The sequence below is a fragment of the Hippoglossus hippoglossus genome, chromosome 4 (assembly GCF_009819705.1).
Source record: "Hippoglossus hippoglossus isolate fHipHip1 chromosome 4, fHipHip1.pri, whole genome shotgun sequence".
In the NCBI taxonomy this organism is placed as follows: domain Eukaryota; kingdom Metazoa; phylum Chordata; class Actinopteri; order Pleuronectiformes; family Pleuronectidae; genus Hippoglossus; species Hippoglossus hippoglossus.
Window position 1 is genome coordinate 3013137 of NC_047154.1, and position 17284 is coordinate 3030420.

Consider the following 17284-nt stretch of genomic DNA (forward strand, 5'->3'; position numbering starts at 1 on the left):
CATGTCATGGATCTCATTCACATGCCTGGACAATGCTATTCAATAGCATTCAGTAGTATTGGGGTTGTCCCCTGATCAGACAGTCGATGGTTTGATTCCTCGTGTTGTAGGTGTGATTGTGCGTTGAACGTGCCTCATATGTAAGTATATATGTGCTTTATGGATGTGCTAGTGTGAAGCAGTTTGGGTGGTTAAGCCTAGAAAAGTGCTACATAAATGAAGGCCATTTGCATATTCAAACACTCCTGAGATTAAATGGCTTGAGCTGCTAATGAGTAACTAAAGCAGGCTGTTACTATGGTACTTCACATGGCAGCTTGATGCAGATAGATTGTGTTGTCGTGTCAAGTTTTGCAACTGCTGCTTTGATTTGTTGTTGAATCACTGTGAATCAGTGACTGTTACACCGATAATACATTTTTACCTTCTATTTGTCAAAGTTGCATTGTTAACAATTCACTTTTTAACTGTACTTAAAATATAATTTTCTCATAATAACAGATTTTTTAGATAACTGACCTTTACCATAAGGTCACAACTTGTCAGACACTCTTTTTTCAGATCTGATCTAATATTTCTGTACCTCTACAATGACTGATTTGAACCTCTGCTACAGTTTAAGTTATCCAATAGTCAAATACTCAACGGTGACAGTTCTGTCATTGGTAGCGTGACGATGAATATGCCTGTCACTTAAGCCACTTTCAGACCTGCACTGAACTCCGGATAATCTCCTGACAATCTCTGGAGGGGCTGTATGTGAGAACGCAGATGTCTGAGTGAGAAGCTCTGGACGTTCTTCTGAGTTTCTCCTGCCACCCCCCCCCCCCCCCAGTAATAACTCTGGAGAATGTATTAATGAGCTCATGTAGGAAATTAGCAGGAGATCCTCAGGAGGATTCACTGGTAGCGAGTGGGTGTATTGATGAAGTATCTATGTTTTTTTTACAGTAGCCTAAACTGGACAGACACCTTTTGAGTTTTTATACCAACTGAAGGTTTGCACAGGTTCTCTTTCATATTTGGAAGGGGAGGGTGAGGTGAGGGATATTTTCCATCATCATGCAAATGATTTTCTGTTATTTATTTGCTATTTTCTAGACTTTACTTGCCTTTTAAGAACTGTTGTGCTTTTTGCATCTTTATATATTGATGTAAACCTACTCAATTTAAAGCTGGGACTTAACACTCTAATGTCATATCCATTATTTTAAATTGAATGTGCTGAAGCACAGAGCTTGACGAAGAAAAAAAATTGTTCTTGTCAATGGCCTACATTCTGGATACACTATGATTTATGTGTCTTATGTTCTGCCTCTTTCTATTTGGTTACAAAAACTAAATAAGTGTTCTAAGAGTCTTCTTTCACCTTCACGCTTCACGCTTTATAGACTCTTCAACTTGGTCTTTATTCACCCAGTAAAAGTGGATATCCTTAGGCAATGTTTGATGGATTTTATGTCCCCGTGACTGCTTTGTATCTGCACAAGGTCATGCTGGCAAAACGGATGGAAGTGGTGGCGCACACTTTTCGCCTCCTGCAGAAGTTGTGGTGCTTGTTGAGCTCCCACTGTGTGTGTGGTGGTTGTGGGCTTTTCCAGGTCAGTGCTTGCTGACATCAGGGAGTGTGAGCCACTCAACAGGAGCTCTTGAAGTCTTTAGGCGTGTACATTCAACACCATCATGTCCCACGAGGGTACACCGCCTCCAAGAGTTGTACAAGAGAGCTGCTACACCTGCTGCTGCCACGTGGAAGATATAGACTGGGTTAGATGTAGGCCCAAGACTTTGTAATATGCTATATATTTTGTAAAATGATTCTACAATATTTATGTCTACCTTTATGTAATGCTCTCATGCCAATCTTGTGAGCGTTAAACTGTGGATTTGACCTTTTCTCTCTTAACTATGAAACTGCATTAGGAAGAGAACACTTCCCACCCAATACGAACTACTTCAGTGTTCATTCAGCTTGAGTAACAAGTTGTCGTACTTTGAACCATCTGCACAAAGTGGTAATGACATATTTCAACAGATATGTCTGTTTTTAGTGTTTATTAGTCCCTATTTTTCCCTGTGTATATGTTTGTTCGCTCACCACAGTGGTGACCAAACCAATTGTGCTAGTCTTTCTATTAGGACATTGTGAGGCGTCTTAGCCGCGGCGTCATCCAGTTGTCGCCCATGATGACACGCTCTCACATCGTTGTGCCTTGGGAAATTAACAGACGGCCTATGTCTTCCATGTTGGGCTATTATTGGGCCGATTTTGTTTAGTCTGAACCTCATAATACAGTTTCAACTGCAGTGTCAAGGTCGATTAACTTGTGTGGTCAGTGTTGTTGTTTCAGGACAGGATGTGTTACTTTATTTACAATGCAACAGTTCAGTGCTTGTTTAACATACTGTCTAATGTTTGGTCGGAATTTTGAATGCAGCACACTTTGTTTCACTTTAAGAAAGTAAAATACGATTTATAAAATGTGAATGTGACACCATGTGTGGTCCTATTTACCCTAGATTTCATGCAAAAAGTTCAGTGCTTGTTTAACATACTGTCATACTTCATGCAAAAAGCCTTATATCCAGAGAACTCGTTCTTAAGATAAATACATTATTTATTATTCTCTTCTCTTTAACTATGATCTTCATTAGACACCTCATCAGAGCACCCCCAGTTGTTCCAGGGCGAAGCTCAGTGTTGTTCGCTAATTACTTTTCCTAGTTAAAAGGTTAAAAGGGGCCTGACGGAGCTCAGTGCATGTCTGAAAGAAGCTTGAGAGACACACATAGCCAGGGAGAAGTTACATGCCGGGCGATCTATGTTTGACCATTGAATTAATGGTGGTTGTTTTGGGGTTTCTGTAATAGAAATATTGAAACCAGAGTGTGGCTGTTGTCTGGCTGTTGTTGAGAGACCCACGGTGGCAAGTGACATTGCCACAACAACATTACTGCCTGTTCCCATCATCTCACAGTGCAATTGTCCCTTATGTGTTCACGGTGGCCCTTTGGGTTACAGAGCTCAGTGAGAGTCAGAGTTGTTTTGCACTAACAGACCAGACACTGCCAATGATTATTTGATGTAAGTAATTATTATATAAAATATGCATGTAAAGATTAAATATTTAGCTTTTTTCCAGAGACATTTAAATTAGGTCAGCCAATGCAGGAAAATATCTGTGTTTAATGTGCTGTAGATAAGCTCTAATGCCTTTTACTTTAACATTTCTAGTGATGCAGAGTAAAACCTATAGTACCTCTTTATAATCAAATACATGACAACCGTCGCTGATGTGGAACTATTAAACACCTAAATGTGTTATTTGCCATTTGTTATTTCTCTTTGTGTCTCACAATGCTGCTGTACGTGTGAGTCTCTCCATCTTCCCAAAACATGAGTTCCTAACTTATTAAAAAAATGTTCCAGTCACTGGAGGAAGTGCTTACGCAGCTTTCCACAGTTTTGCCTCTCTTTGACTTTGCAATTTTTGTTGCTGAAGACAGTTTGTCACAATTCTTTCATTACATAAAGTCTCCCTGAGGACAGTGCTCTCAGTTTTCCTGTGTGCCCTCTAACTTTGTTCCTCTGCAGTTTATAAACCACGTCAGTTTAGCTCAATCATTGACATACTGGCAGATGAGCTGGTGCTGCAGGGATTAGTACCGGAAGAGATCAATGTCAGTGTTATTAAGTCATATCCCACCGGCAGAGTAGGAGCCAGCCTTGGCTTTCCTACTGTTACACCAGGCAGTAGTTAAGTAGTGTGTGGTCTTTTGGAAGGAACACCAGAGTTATCCAACTAAGAACAGCACAAAACTAAACAATAAGAAACTTCCATATTAAAAACAGACATATTCACTGTTTTTCAATACAAAACAGCAACTACACTTGTTAGTGTTATATTTGGGGAACTGCAGCAACTTTAAATCCAAAATGGGTAATAATGTTGGCCTTCAGAATCCAGGGGAAATAAAGTAGGAAACAATTTAGAGATTGTTCTTAAGTTCCCCTGTTTTTGTTGGTGCTCGTTGTTGTTCTATATGCTCAGAAATGAGTCTAAAGCCTCAGGTTTAATCCCTAAATCCATGTTGAGTAGATTCAGCCTTCTTCTCTTTGATGGAAACATCAGAATATTTATTTTCCAATAGGATACATAAATAAACCTTCTTATTAATCCTACTGTTTTCATGTCACTTGTGGTCCTAGGACAAAAAGAGTCAAGTTAGATTATCTTGACTAGTTTAGTTGTACCATCAAAGAAATTTAATAACCTCATTTATTTTATGAGCTGCTTTTGTTATTTTGGGGAAGCAGGTGTTATAACAGTTATAACAGGTAATTGAGATCTTGTTGTTCAAATGTTTATCTCCACGTTAAAATGTGATAGGATTTACATATACAGTGTCCATAGAGTCAAACTTTAAAACTTGGTGTCTCAAATTCCGTCAGAATGCAGAAAAGACCTTGTAATTCCAACATCATGTATTACAGTGGATATAAAAAGTCTACACCCCCCTGTTAAAATGGAAGATGGTTGTGATGTAGGCCTCTTGGAAATGATTTTGTACCCTTCTCCTGACTGATAACTTTCAACAATGAGATCCCTTTGATGCTTTGTATGCTCTTTGCAAACCATGACCTTTGCTATAAGATGCGATTAAGTTAATGTCAGGAAAATCCTACCAGAACAACTCAACTTTATCTGGGGTTTATCCGAGTCACTTTAACTGATGGCAGGTCTGTACTGACTGCTATTGAACATGAGTATGAGTGTGATCGGTTAATTCTGAACGCAGCCACAACCCCAATTATAAGCTGGTGTGGAAAGTTATGCAACCACATTATTATAGTTCGTAGGTCACATTAAAGATGGAAAAAGTTCTGACATGATTTATCTTGGTCTCAGTTTTTTCGATCACACAACGACCTGGCATTTTAACAAGGGTGTGTAGATTTTTTATATCCACTGTATATAATGTTATTGCCTGTAAATGTTCTCGTATTAAGAAGGAGCGAGAAAATACAAAAAAGAAAAACATCTTACAATGTGAAAACTGAACTCATTAACAACTTAAACTAAACCACAAAACTCTGAATTTATTTTTTTTCATTTCTTTGAGACAGCAGTATACTGCCGTATTTTCACAAGCAAATGTTTCGGGTTCAAAACCTCACTTGTGTACATGTTTAGTTCTGACTATCTGAGATGTTCTGACTTCAACGCTCAATGACTGAATCTCTTCTGAGCATAAGAGAATGAGACTGACTAACATGCAAGAGGCAGCAGAAAAACACATTGAAATAGGTTTTAAGCAAACCTGCCTCAGAATCCATTAAAAAGCTGTAGAGAGGGAACAGACTAAATAAGTGTTTATCTCACTTGAAGTAATTTTTCCCATGGATGGATTTTTTGTAACTTCATTATTTATTTAATTGGCTCCTTATTTATTCAGTTTTGGGAGAGTTATTTATACATCTCGTTTAATTTCTCATGAATTTAATTACTTGTCTTATCTTGTCATTGCCCTTTACCAGTATCCCGCCCCCGCATTTGGGGTTTATTTATGTGAAACTTTGATGCTCTGTAATATATAACCAAGCATTATCTTGAAACATTACATTTGGCTTTTCCATTTCACAGAAAGTCAGCACCATATATATTATGTACCCTGTAATTCACAACCTGTCTCAGGTGTATGTCTTTAACTTTGTGTGAGACAGAGAATCAACAGCAGCTCAATAGCACAACAGGGAGTGCTATACATTTAAATATCAGCATTTGTACCTGGATAATATTAGAATACAGCAGTTGACACTGAATATGACAGAGTGCAAGTTGTGCCTGCTTTTTATCACTCGCTGCTCAAATGTGATACACGTACAATGTACACAGATGCCAGTGCCTTGTCCTGGAGTGCCACAGTGGGGATGAATGAATAGATGTTGGGGCCTTAGGGGCTCAGCTCTCCACACACCAACATCAGATCAATGACTTCATCCCTCCAGAGCAGGAGGCAGCCAGTGGAACCTTTATGACTCCCTGAAGGATCTGCTGTCCTTGACGAACAATAGAGAAATAGGACAGATTGATTTTAGATTGCATTGAAGGCACACACACACACACACACACACACACACACACACACACACACACACACACACACACACACACACACACTGTTAAACGCGATAAAAGCTGTACCGCAGAGGTCCTGGATATACTGTAGTCCTTACTGAAGCCTATAGTTTTAAAACAAGGTGAACTAAACTAGCATCAAAACACCCAAAGAATAAGCATTTGCAATTTGTATTGTTTTTGAAGGTTGTCTCTCCATCTACGTCCTGTAGATGGAGACATTTACACAGAAAGTCACTCTGGTGTGTCCGCATACACACAATTGTACAAACACACACGTACACAGTGTGAAAGAAATGTGTCCTCGAGCTAAGTCCCAAACGGGGTGGGGTGCAAAGATTTAGAGCCTCAGTTGTGGAGCAGGGCACCGAGAGCCAATGCCTGCACTCTGCATCAATATGAGAGAGAGCCGGTCAGGCAAGGCCAACTGCACCAGAATAAAACACACCATCGTCAAGCACCAGCCATTTATGGCCCAGCAAATGTGATTTTTCTCTTTATGGCTGAAATATTAATGTTTCTATCTTGGTATACTTTGAAAGAAAACAGCAGTTTCCAGGCCCCTGAGCTGCCAAGATAGAGGGCGGTAGAAAGAAAGGGGGGAAGGGTTTTAATAAGTGATGTCATGCCAAATAAAAGGGTGGGTAAAGTATGACCTTCAGACAGTGACCGCTGTAAACATCAAGGCCAATATCACAGACATAAAATGTTTTAAAAGATTATTTTATTGCCATTTTTTTGCCATTTTTACTAGGAAAGTTACCCACTGAAGTACCTCTATTTATGACTTGCATCATATGGCAATAAAACTATTCATTATATAAAAGCAAAAGTAGAGCAGGCAGATCTCTCTTCCACCTGGAAAATCCCACTCTTCACTTTTGGTCAGTTGCTCTCCTATTTTCTCAGCACAGTAGATGTCATTGCCATTGTCGGCAGTTTCCTCATCATTCTCCTGTCTGCTCCTCCTCTTCCTCGTGGTATCAGGGCTTCGAGCTAATGTTATTACAGGCTTCTCTAATTCTACACTGCTGGAATGCGGCTGATTTCTACGTCTTTGTTTTTGCCATTAGAGGACTTTGATAGTGGAATTAGATTTGCCGAGGTGGCTGCTTCACACACAAACTGCCACATTCGCCAGAACTGGAAGCTGACACCCAGCTCTTTGTTGTCCTTTCTTCCAGCACCAAGGACCAAGAGGGCTCTGTTCAATAACATACATTTCACCAACTTACTATACGTCAGGCTCTGTGATCATTTGGGCCTTTGCTTTTCCTTGGAGGGAAATATTGCAATGTTCTTGCTATTTTTAAAATGACACCAGCCTAGTTTTCAATTCAAAACGGCAGAAACGCTGCCTCGAACCATCTGCCCTTCATGTTTTGAGCGTGACATTAAAGTGATGTTCAGTTATATGCTTTGAGAAGCTGCTGACTGTGCTGAATACCACCAAGAACCATTTCCCAAAACAGCCAGTTAAAATGAGGCTTTCAGGCAGCTGGGACACCTGTGTTGAGGGGTAAAAATGCATTTTCTATTACTATTCTAAAAGAGGAGATGATCGAGGTATCCCTGTTCCCAAACACATTATGATTTTTACAGCCAGCTCTTTACAAAGACGGGGCTTTCTCTTTCATCTTAGTACAACAGATATAGGGGATTTAAAGACGTTTCAACTCGTTTTTTTATGGCGTCATATAACTAATTACTAGAAAACTGAAAAATTAACATTTGAACAAACATCAGTGTGATAATCTAACGTCTAATTTCACAAATGTCTGTCTGTCTGTGTGTATGTGGAACACATATCTTGCCAACAGCTCATCTTATTGGCTTCACACTTGCAATATCTAGTCTTTGTGGCCCGAGGAAGTGCAGTGTTGAATACAACATTAATTAAATATTAATTAAAATTGAATAAACAGGCAAACAGTGCCTTGCAGTCTGTGGGGGCGTGGCTTAACAGCCATTCTGCAGACCAAATTGAACATGTCTTCTTCCATGTCCTCATTTAAATTACGGCAGCAGGCAGCAACTGGCTGCCCATCAGCAATCACATCTGTCCCACCAGATGATTTTGATAATGAGAATTGGTCATTTTTATTTCATCTTATTGGGCTGAAGGATTCACAGGTGCTGTGGGTGCTGATCTCCATCATTCTAAGAATCACTTCCTCTTTCGCAATGTGTCCACAAAGTAAAAGTTCAACGTTCATTTTTTTTACTGCATTGGTTTGTATTGAGCGGAATTGTGGAGCTTCTATTTTGAGAAGTTTTAAAATTGCGTCTAGAGAATGTAATAAGTAACATGCAATACACAAAGTGTAAGGAATATAAATAATATATAGAAATATAGAAAAAATATGAATGTAATTAAACTAGTATTTAATTATATAGTATATACAGTGTAAAGACAGAAAGAAATATATGGAGTGTGAGGATATGTACAGTGAATGGATTGCACATGAACCGTTGATATTGCACAGACAGATGAATATAGCACACTCAATATTGCACAGTTGAGAGTGAAAGTGTTAAAGTGCAGTCCATAATGGTGGTGCATATATTTCTACTGGGAGCAGAGCTGGTTGTACAGTCTTACTGCTGCAGGAAGGAACGACCTGTGATACCTCTCCTTCAGACACTTAGGGTGAATCAGTCTGTCGCTGAAGGAGCTGCCCAGTGCTGTGATGGTGTCCTGCAGGGAGTGGGACTGGTTGTTCCATCAGAGAAGACAGCTTCGCCATCATCCTCCTCTGTCCCACCACCTCCACTGGGTCAAGGGGGTATCCCAGGAGCGAGCTGGCCCTTCTAATCAGTCTGTCCAGTGTCTTCCTGTCAGCAGTTGAAATGTTGCTGTCCCAGCAAACTACTCCAAAGAATATGGCAGATGCCACCACAGAGTCATAAAAAGTCTTCAGGAGCGACCCCTGCACTCCAAAAGACCTCATTCTCCTGAGTTACAGTCTGCTCTGGCCCTTCTTAAACATGGCATGATCAGTCCAGTCCAATTTATTGTTCAGGTCTCAGAAAGAAATCTGCAATTACCATTACCACAGGACAAATAAATAGCCCATTCCAAACAGGCAGGTTTAGAACTGGAACTACACTTGCATCTAAAATTACAGAAACCATCTTTGAGAAGAGCGTAACTCTACCTAGTAATGTTACAAATAGTAGTTGATGAAGTTATCATAGAAAATGAATAAGTTGCTTTTACAAATATTCAATACTTGTGCCAATTTACAACATTAGAACAATGTGGGGGAGGGTAGCAGAAGCAGCACATACAGAGATGGAGAGTCTCAGGTCAAGTCTCACTGTTGTAAATATCATGTGAAGTGGAAACAGTGGGGTCATATTTTTAGTGATAAGCAGCTGTTCATATTATAAATGTCTTGTTTACCGATCAAATTTCTTGGTTGAAACTACTTGTCGTATATTAAAATTATTACACATCAAGTATTAACCACACAGTTACTGAGGACTGGCACATTATACCTTAATGCCTATTTTCAAAGAATGAATAGTACTGCATTTGTGGACATGTGGCTCTGTAAAATAGGTGGATATGAATAGTGATGATTCATAAATATATATTTAAGCTAATTTTAAAGGGTGTTATGTAGAGTTTATTTTATGTTTGGTGGTGTGTGATTAGTGATACAAGAAGCTGAAAAGCAACCTGTTCGTCTCTGGCTTTGTGTGTGTGTGTGTGTGTGAGTGTGCGTGCGCGTGTGTGTGTGTACTCTTGTACAGCTGTCTTTGTGAGGACCGGTTTGAGTCTACAACCCATGGAGTGAGGACATTTTGGCCGGTCCTCACTTTGTGACCCCCCTTTAATGGAATGTTTGGGGCTTAAGACTTGTTTTAAGGGTAAGGGTTAGAATTAGGTTTAGGTTAGGGTTAGGCATTTAGTTTGGAGGGTTAGGGTTAGAGTAAGGGGCTAGGGAATGCATTATGCCAATGAATGTCCTCACTAAGATAGCTGTACAAACGCGTGCGTGCGTGCGTGAGACAGGTGAGGACTAGGGACGTCTCTGAATGCTAAAGGATATGGTGTTTTAGTTTCAAAGTAGATTTGAAAATGTTTGCAGGTATTCAGATTCTTTAAGATAAGATTTTCTTAAATAGAAATTAGGTATATAATGTGGTATTAAAACCAATATTATTGGTTACAGCATTACAGCAAAGAACAGTTAAATGTATATAATATATTACAGCTCCAACGTGTGCACTATCTCTTTAATGTTACTAGTTATTAATTGGCAAACAACTTCTCCAGTTGCTTAACACCAGAGACATGATTTTGAACAGACCAAAAATTTAAAAAATGTTCTCACATTAAAAGTAGATAATGTGTGGAAAAGGCTTTTCCAGTGGTTTTCCCCAAATATTCTCAAAACGAAGTCAGTACTGTGGTCTCTTTGATTTCCTCCCTTCAGAGGAGCATAATCCAAAATAAAGCCATCCCTAATTTATTCCAATTTCCAAACAATGGCCTCAGGGAGATGTTTCTTCACTGTGAAAAACACTTTGAGAAAGTCAAACTTGGAATGGTGCATCTAGCTGTTTTCTTTTAAGGCAACTTTATGAAAAGTGAATGTGAAACCTTGGCAGTAAACAACTTAGGAAGTTGACTGATATTTTGAGCAGGATTTAAATAAGAGTTTGTTGGAGGTCTGTGGAGGGAATTTGTGTGTGTGTGTGTGTGTGTGTGTGTGTGTGTGTGTGTGTGTGTGTGTGTGTGTGTGTGTGTGTGTGTGTGTGTGTGTGTGTGTGTGTGTGTGTGTGTGTGTGTGTGTGTGTGTGTGTGTGTGCGTGCGTGTCTGTGTGCGTGTCTGTGTGCGTGTGTCTATGTGTTAAGTGGGGGCTGTAAGTAGCCCCCTAGGGCAGCTTTATTGATTAGGATTGATTCTTGTGAGATAAAGGCCAATTTAAGCACCTGATGGGTTTCAGACAGACACTGGCAGTTTGTTTATCTTTTAGGACGCTTACAGAGGACCCACCCATAGACTGTATATAGAGATGGACGACATGTCTCCGATTCGTCCCACTATCCAGAAATGAAGCCACGTTTCACCAAGTTTTTTATAGCATCAAATAAGTAGAGCACTTGAACTATATATATATATATAAACAATATATAGAAAAATTCATTTGACATATACTTTGACTTTTAGTTGAAGTGTTTAACTTAATAAGACCTTGGACTTTAAATATAGATGGATGACACATGTCCACTTTCTTCGCATATTCAGAAATGACACTAAAATATCCATCCGTCTTGAAACCTACATAGTAAAGATTGGGATGGTGCCGCGATAACAACGTCCTGTCGATTTGTGCACACGACCAATCACGAGACAGTGTCAGCTGTCAATCATCATGCAACCAGTTTTTAAAGCATCAAATAACTAATTAAAACCAAACTTACGGGAAAAAATAGCACTTGCGCAAACATCAGTGTGATAACAACCTAAAATGACACTAACCATCTTTGAGAATAATGTATTCAATGTTTGCGTTGACTTTTTAGTTTGGTCCAAGTTTCTGTGACCTATTTTGCAGCCAGCCACCGGGGGGCAATCAAGACTCTTTGGCTTCACTTTGGGGGATCTGTCACGTCATCCATCTTTAAATACAGTCTATGAATTAGACCAAATAAAATCATAACTTAGTGTTGAATTACATGGCTATACTGTTTATATAGTTTAATATAATCAGAACTACAAACTACAAAAAGTCCAATGTTTTGCTCACTTTGACCCGGACCATCTGTTGCAAGCATGTCATCATCTTCTTATCCTCCATGTAACACATTTTATGGAAGTTTAATTTGTGTGAATGTACAACCTTCAGCTATATCTCCCACTCATATCCTGTCATCTCCCTCTTGGCTGCCAGGAAACTACAAAAACTACTCAGAAATATAAAGAACAAACACCTTTTCTCTTCCTCTCCGGCCCTCTTCCTCTCATTCTCCTCTCCTGTTCCTCTCCAATCCTCTTCTCTACCCTTCTCTTCTCTTCCTCTTCCTCTCCCTCTCCTACCCTCTTCCTCTCCTCTTCTCCCCCCTTCTCTCCTCTTCCTCTTCCTCTCCCTCTCCTACCCTCTTCCTTACCTCTTCTCTCCTCTCCTCTCCTCTTCCTCTTTCTCTGCATCTCCTACCCTCTTCCTCACCTCCTCTTCCTCTCCTCTGCTTCTCCTCTCCTCTTACTCTCCCTCTCCTACCCTCTTCCTCTTCTCTCCTCTCCTCTCCTCTTCCTCTTTCTCTGCATCTCCTACCCTCTTCCTCACCTCCTCTTCCTCTCTTCTGCTTCTCCTCTCCTCTTCTCTCCTCTTTCTCTCCCTCTGCTACCCTCTTCCTCTCATCTTCCTCTCCTCTCAAAAAAACTTGCACATGAATGAAATAACAGTGGATCCTGAAATGAAGGTGATACACCTTGATGAAAACTCTCTTAAGTAATTGTGAAATAGGCTTGAATGATGCTTTGGCCATCACAGCCACACATTTGGGTGAACACACACACACACACACACGTACACACACACACACATACTTTTTAAATGAATCCCCTGCACTGAGGTGTGGGATTGTGTTGGGCGGTAGATTATTCACAGAGAATCGACTACAATTTCACGGCTTTCTGGAAATAATTAGCGTGACATTTATTCAGGCTTTATAATTGGTTAAGACTCCAGACCCTCACCTCTAATAAAGTTGTCATTGAACCTTTAATGCTGTGGGCTCCCATGACAGCAGGGGGATATTGCAGCCTGGTGCGGGGCGTTCAAATCGCTTGGACGAGGGCAATGCAGCCAGGTTTATTGTGTGTGATTGTGTGTGTAAAATGTGGTCCATTCTTTGCCTTCATTCAAGCCTTAATGAAAGCGGCCCACTCTGACATGATGAAAATTAAAGAGTTCTCTTTGATTAAAGAGAAAATTAAAGAGTTCTCTTTGATTTTCGGTCCACTTTAAAAAGCTTTAGTTAGTAAACAGGATTTCTACCAGATTCCCCCCCCTCTCCTCCTCACTTACTTCTTATCACCCATTTTTTCTCTCACTCCTCTTCATTTTTAGTTTTGTTCAATTGTGTGCTGTTCCCTTGTCTTCATTGCTTTCCCTCTTCTCAGCTTGTTCTCATCTCTCATCTCTCCACTCTCCACTCTCATCTTTCCCTCCTTCACCCTCATTTCCTGCCTGTGGCTGTAAAATACAGTTTTTATCTCCACAGTGTTCACATTTCTTTCTGTCCATTAGCAAACAGACCACAGATTGTTTGTGTTGCGCTAAAGCACAGAGGTCATTCTTCACTCTCTCTTCTCGGCCTCACACGCAGACTGCAGACACACATTTACCTAAATGTTGCACAACGTCCTGATCTCACTCTGTAGCTGAGTGGTTTCACTGAAGCTTTCAGTCTTTGGATTTTGTCCCTCTCAATAAACACATCTTCTCTCCCTTCTCAGTCCATTGACCATTCTACCAGAAGAACTATGGCAGTAGATACCAAAAAAGTATTTTAATTATTAACACATCAAATGAGACAAAGTATGAGATCTAAAACATGAAAAGAAAATAATGATTAAGGCTGGAAAGGTTCTGTGGTCAGTCTGTCACACTGACTTCATCATGTGTCTTGTCTTGGTTAATAACTGATGATAGCTGATTAATAGCAGATTTTAATTTAAAAGGATTAATATTGACTTTGGTCTTATTAAATCAAATGAAATGAATGGTCTTTCACATCTACCTTGTTTGGCACAAACGTTTGGACTTTTCATTTTAGTCTGAACCAAAGTATCAGCGGTGAAAGGTTCCTCGGATTTCGTCCGGATCAACGGACTGAAATTTGTTGGTCCAAAGAGTCGGTCTCAGTCCTGATCAGAATGAACCTTGGTCTGGTTTGTTTTTTTTGGATAGTTCAGACTTCCAGACCAATTGCAGGAAGGTGAGACAGCATTTAACAGTAGAGGAAGAAGAAGTGACTTACTGGATTGGTTGTAGTCTTTGCCTCCGATGATACAAAGTTTGAACAATGAGAAAGTTTTGCTGGTAGTGATTCTGTAATTATATTACATTAGCTACAAAATAAACAAAATGAACTGATTCTTTCCTTTTTTCCATTCAAACAGAATGACTTATTTTTTCTTTATTTTAAAAAGTTAGCAAATACAATTAATGATGCATTTTACAATTGACCCAAAGACTCAGAAATGAAATTGTAAAAATGTACAGTTTCTGTGGAATTAACTTTGTAAAGTGTTTTTTTTTATCTTTTATTATTATTTCTTAGAGTTTATCAACCTGCTTTCAAGTCAGATACTTTGATGTTTGTCCACCTTCATCTTGAACTTGACCTTGACAGAATGAATCGCAGAGGACCTGTCACAAATCGCCTGTGTGTGTCTTTGTGTGTCTCAGGTGGCTGTGACATTTGCAGTGGGGTCAGAGGTCGGCCTTCAGAGCAGCAATGACTTCAGTCAGATGGGGAAACCTTTCCTAATGGGCACAGTGGCGCTGGGTGAGAACCAATCCATCTCTTATTCTTTTCAACTTCATGGTCTCCTGAATCACCATCATTTATATTCTTCGTTCGTTGTGTGTGCTGGTATGGAATACTGAGGGCCCATTAATGCGTAAGGCTTGTCTTTGATTAACTCTCTCGCCTGCCAGATTTGAAAAAAACTAACCAGTTGACATTCTGCAGCAAGGAAGTCAAAGTGGTTGAAATGTGCTGCACCATTAGATCATTATCCAGAGGTAGAGTAGATCGTTCACTGAAATGTGGAAAAACATAAGATTTGAATACAAAGCTAACAACCTTTTTGAAGTGCAGCCAGATATGGGACTGTTGGATTCAGATTTTGTTTAACATCCTGAAATCATTGCGTTATGTCTTACTGATGTTTGTTTAGGAGGGAATGTGTAGTGTATGAAAAACAGACTCCAGTAGCTTTCATGAACAGAAAGTTATAGATGTTTCAGATGCTGTATCACTGCATCTCCATTCATACTAAACTGCCGGGGGGGGGGGTTTAGCAGCATAAAACCTGACATTGACATTTGTGTGAAGTTTTAGTTTGTGTCTTCTATGTTCACGCCTGCCATCCACACTACACTCCAGACTTTGGAAATGCTGCTTTTCCCGTTTTATTAGAAAAACTCCAGGTTCACGTGTAAGCGCTCGGTCACACATACACAAGTGCAAAGTGAACATCATGGGTCAAAGTTCAACAAAGTTGAACTCCATGCGAAGCCATGCTGAGATTTGCCTCGCCACAGAAAGCAGATGTTTTATTCACTCCCTGGCTCTCACAGATTGGAAGTGAACGGGATTCAAAGGTTCGCCACAGTTACCCACATTTGCTTCCTGACTGGGTCGTATCACTCAGGACTCAAATAAACATACTGTCAGTAACAGTTCCTTATTGTCGATCCAATGAAATAAATCCCTGCTCCTACTTTTCATCATTGCTATTTCTCACTCTCAATATTTTCTGCACAGTAGACAAACTGCTCCCTGTTTACACCGGCACACACGACCAGTGTATGTGAATGGTCAGGTGTTTTCAGGTGTGTTAGTACGTAAGGAGAGGACTTCTGATACTGAGCTAAAATGTTCATGATGGAAATACATTCATCATCTGACAGTATGGGCAAGGGGCAACTAAGTTACATGAGGTTACATAGCTAATAACGTGATGTTATTAAAAAATGGAAATGAGCAGCGAGAGCACAGTGCAGCACTTGGAAAGTCGGTGTATGCAGGACGTTCACAAAAGTTATGCTACGTTCATCTTCTTGTTTTAATAGGATTTATTGTTGTACCCCAAGACTGACATTAGCTATTTCGGGACAAACGTGATCACTAAGTTTCCACAGTAGATTTTAGTCGTAGGAGGCGGAGCGACGTGGCTCCGTCAAATCTCGCTCTCTGTTTTCATATTCTGTTTTCTCTCTGTTCTCTTCCTATCGACAATGATTCACTGACGAAAAACCCGTCAATGATCTGAATGTCTTTCATTTATATTTTAGGGCAGCAGGGCTCCATCTGATTGGCCAAATATATCGACATGCAGAGTGTGAATGCACGGCGAATGGAACACTATTTATTGCAGTGTTTGCCGTCTTTTGCGATGCGTGTATCGCGCACGTTGATATGACGATGTCGATCTATTTTCTATATGTCGTGCAGCCCTAACTCCAGTATGCTTAGACAAAACTTCTAACATGCTTCGAAATTATTCCAGTTGATGGTTTTAATAGGCAATCTGTGTCTTCTCACACACTTGAATATTTTCTTTGAACACACAGTCCTCTGTTCATAACTCAAATTGCAAATTGAGCTAGAGACACATGGAGGACTCTGATAATCTGAATAATAATGAAAAATTAAATTAATAATAATGAATAATGAATCTGATAATAAACTTTACTCAAGGTTATCTTCTCTTTATGCCATGTCCACCATTCCTCTTTTCTCCCATCTTTCCCTTGTGATATTAAATCTTCACAAAAATACCCTTTCATCTCAAATGTACACAACTAGGAATCCCTACAATCAACAAGTTCCGCTTTTACTTGCATATAAAACCTAATTTATTTGTATATATCTGTTTAGTGCCACATGCCTAAATTAGGGCTTAGTAAAATACAATATAAAAAATGCATTCACATCTAAGTTAAGTTGAACCCTGAAGTTTTTCACCCACGCCACCAGCAGAAACTTCAAAGTACTCAGACTTAGAATGTGTTTTATCATCTGAAGAACATTGCTGGAGTGCGACCGCTTCTGACTAAGCATTTCTTTTACCTGCAGGATGGACTATTGTAATGCTTGGCTTTCTCTTCTCCCTAAGAAAAAATATATTTCAACTTGAACTGCTTTAGTACTCAGCTTCACATGTGCTGACTAAGACCAGAAAGAGAGAACATGTTACAACAACTTGAACGTTTTTTGCTCGACTACCTGTCTGCTTCAGAGTAGATTTTAAGATCTCTTTACTGGTTTGTAAAGCTTTTAATGTTGTCATCTATTAATCAGGCAAAGTCAGAACAAAATCACTGTTGTCTACGTCTCTGGAACAGCCTCTCTGAAGGCCTGAGGACAGCCGAGGATTCATATTAATATTTTT

General features: G+C 39.7%; 1 protein-coding gene across 1 annotated transcript in view; it reads left to right on the top strand.

The window, feature by feature from the left end:
• si:ch211-51h4.2 overlaps nt 1-17284 on the top strand; it is an 88995-nt gene that overhangs the window by 32000 nt on the left and 39711 nt on the right. Inside the window, exon 9 of the mRNA XM_034582161.1 lies at nt 14571-14670. Coding sequence (XP_034438052.1) covers nt 14571-14670 — 100 coding nt within the window. The remainder of the gene's footprint in view (nt 1-14570; nt 14671-17284) is intronic.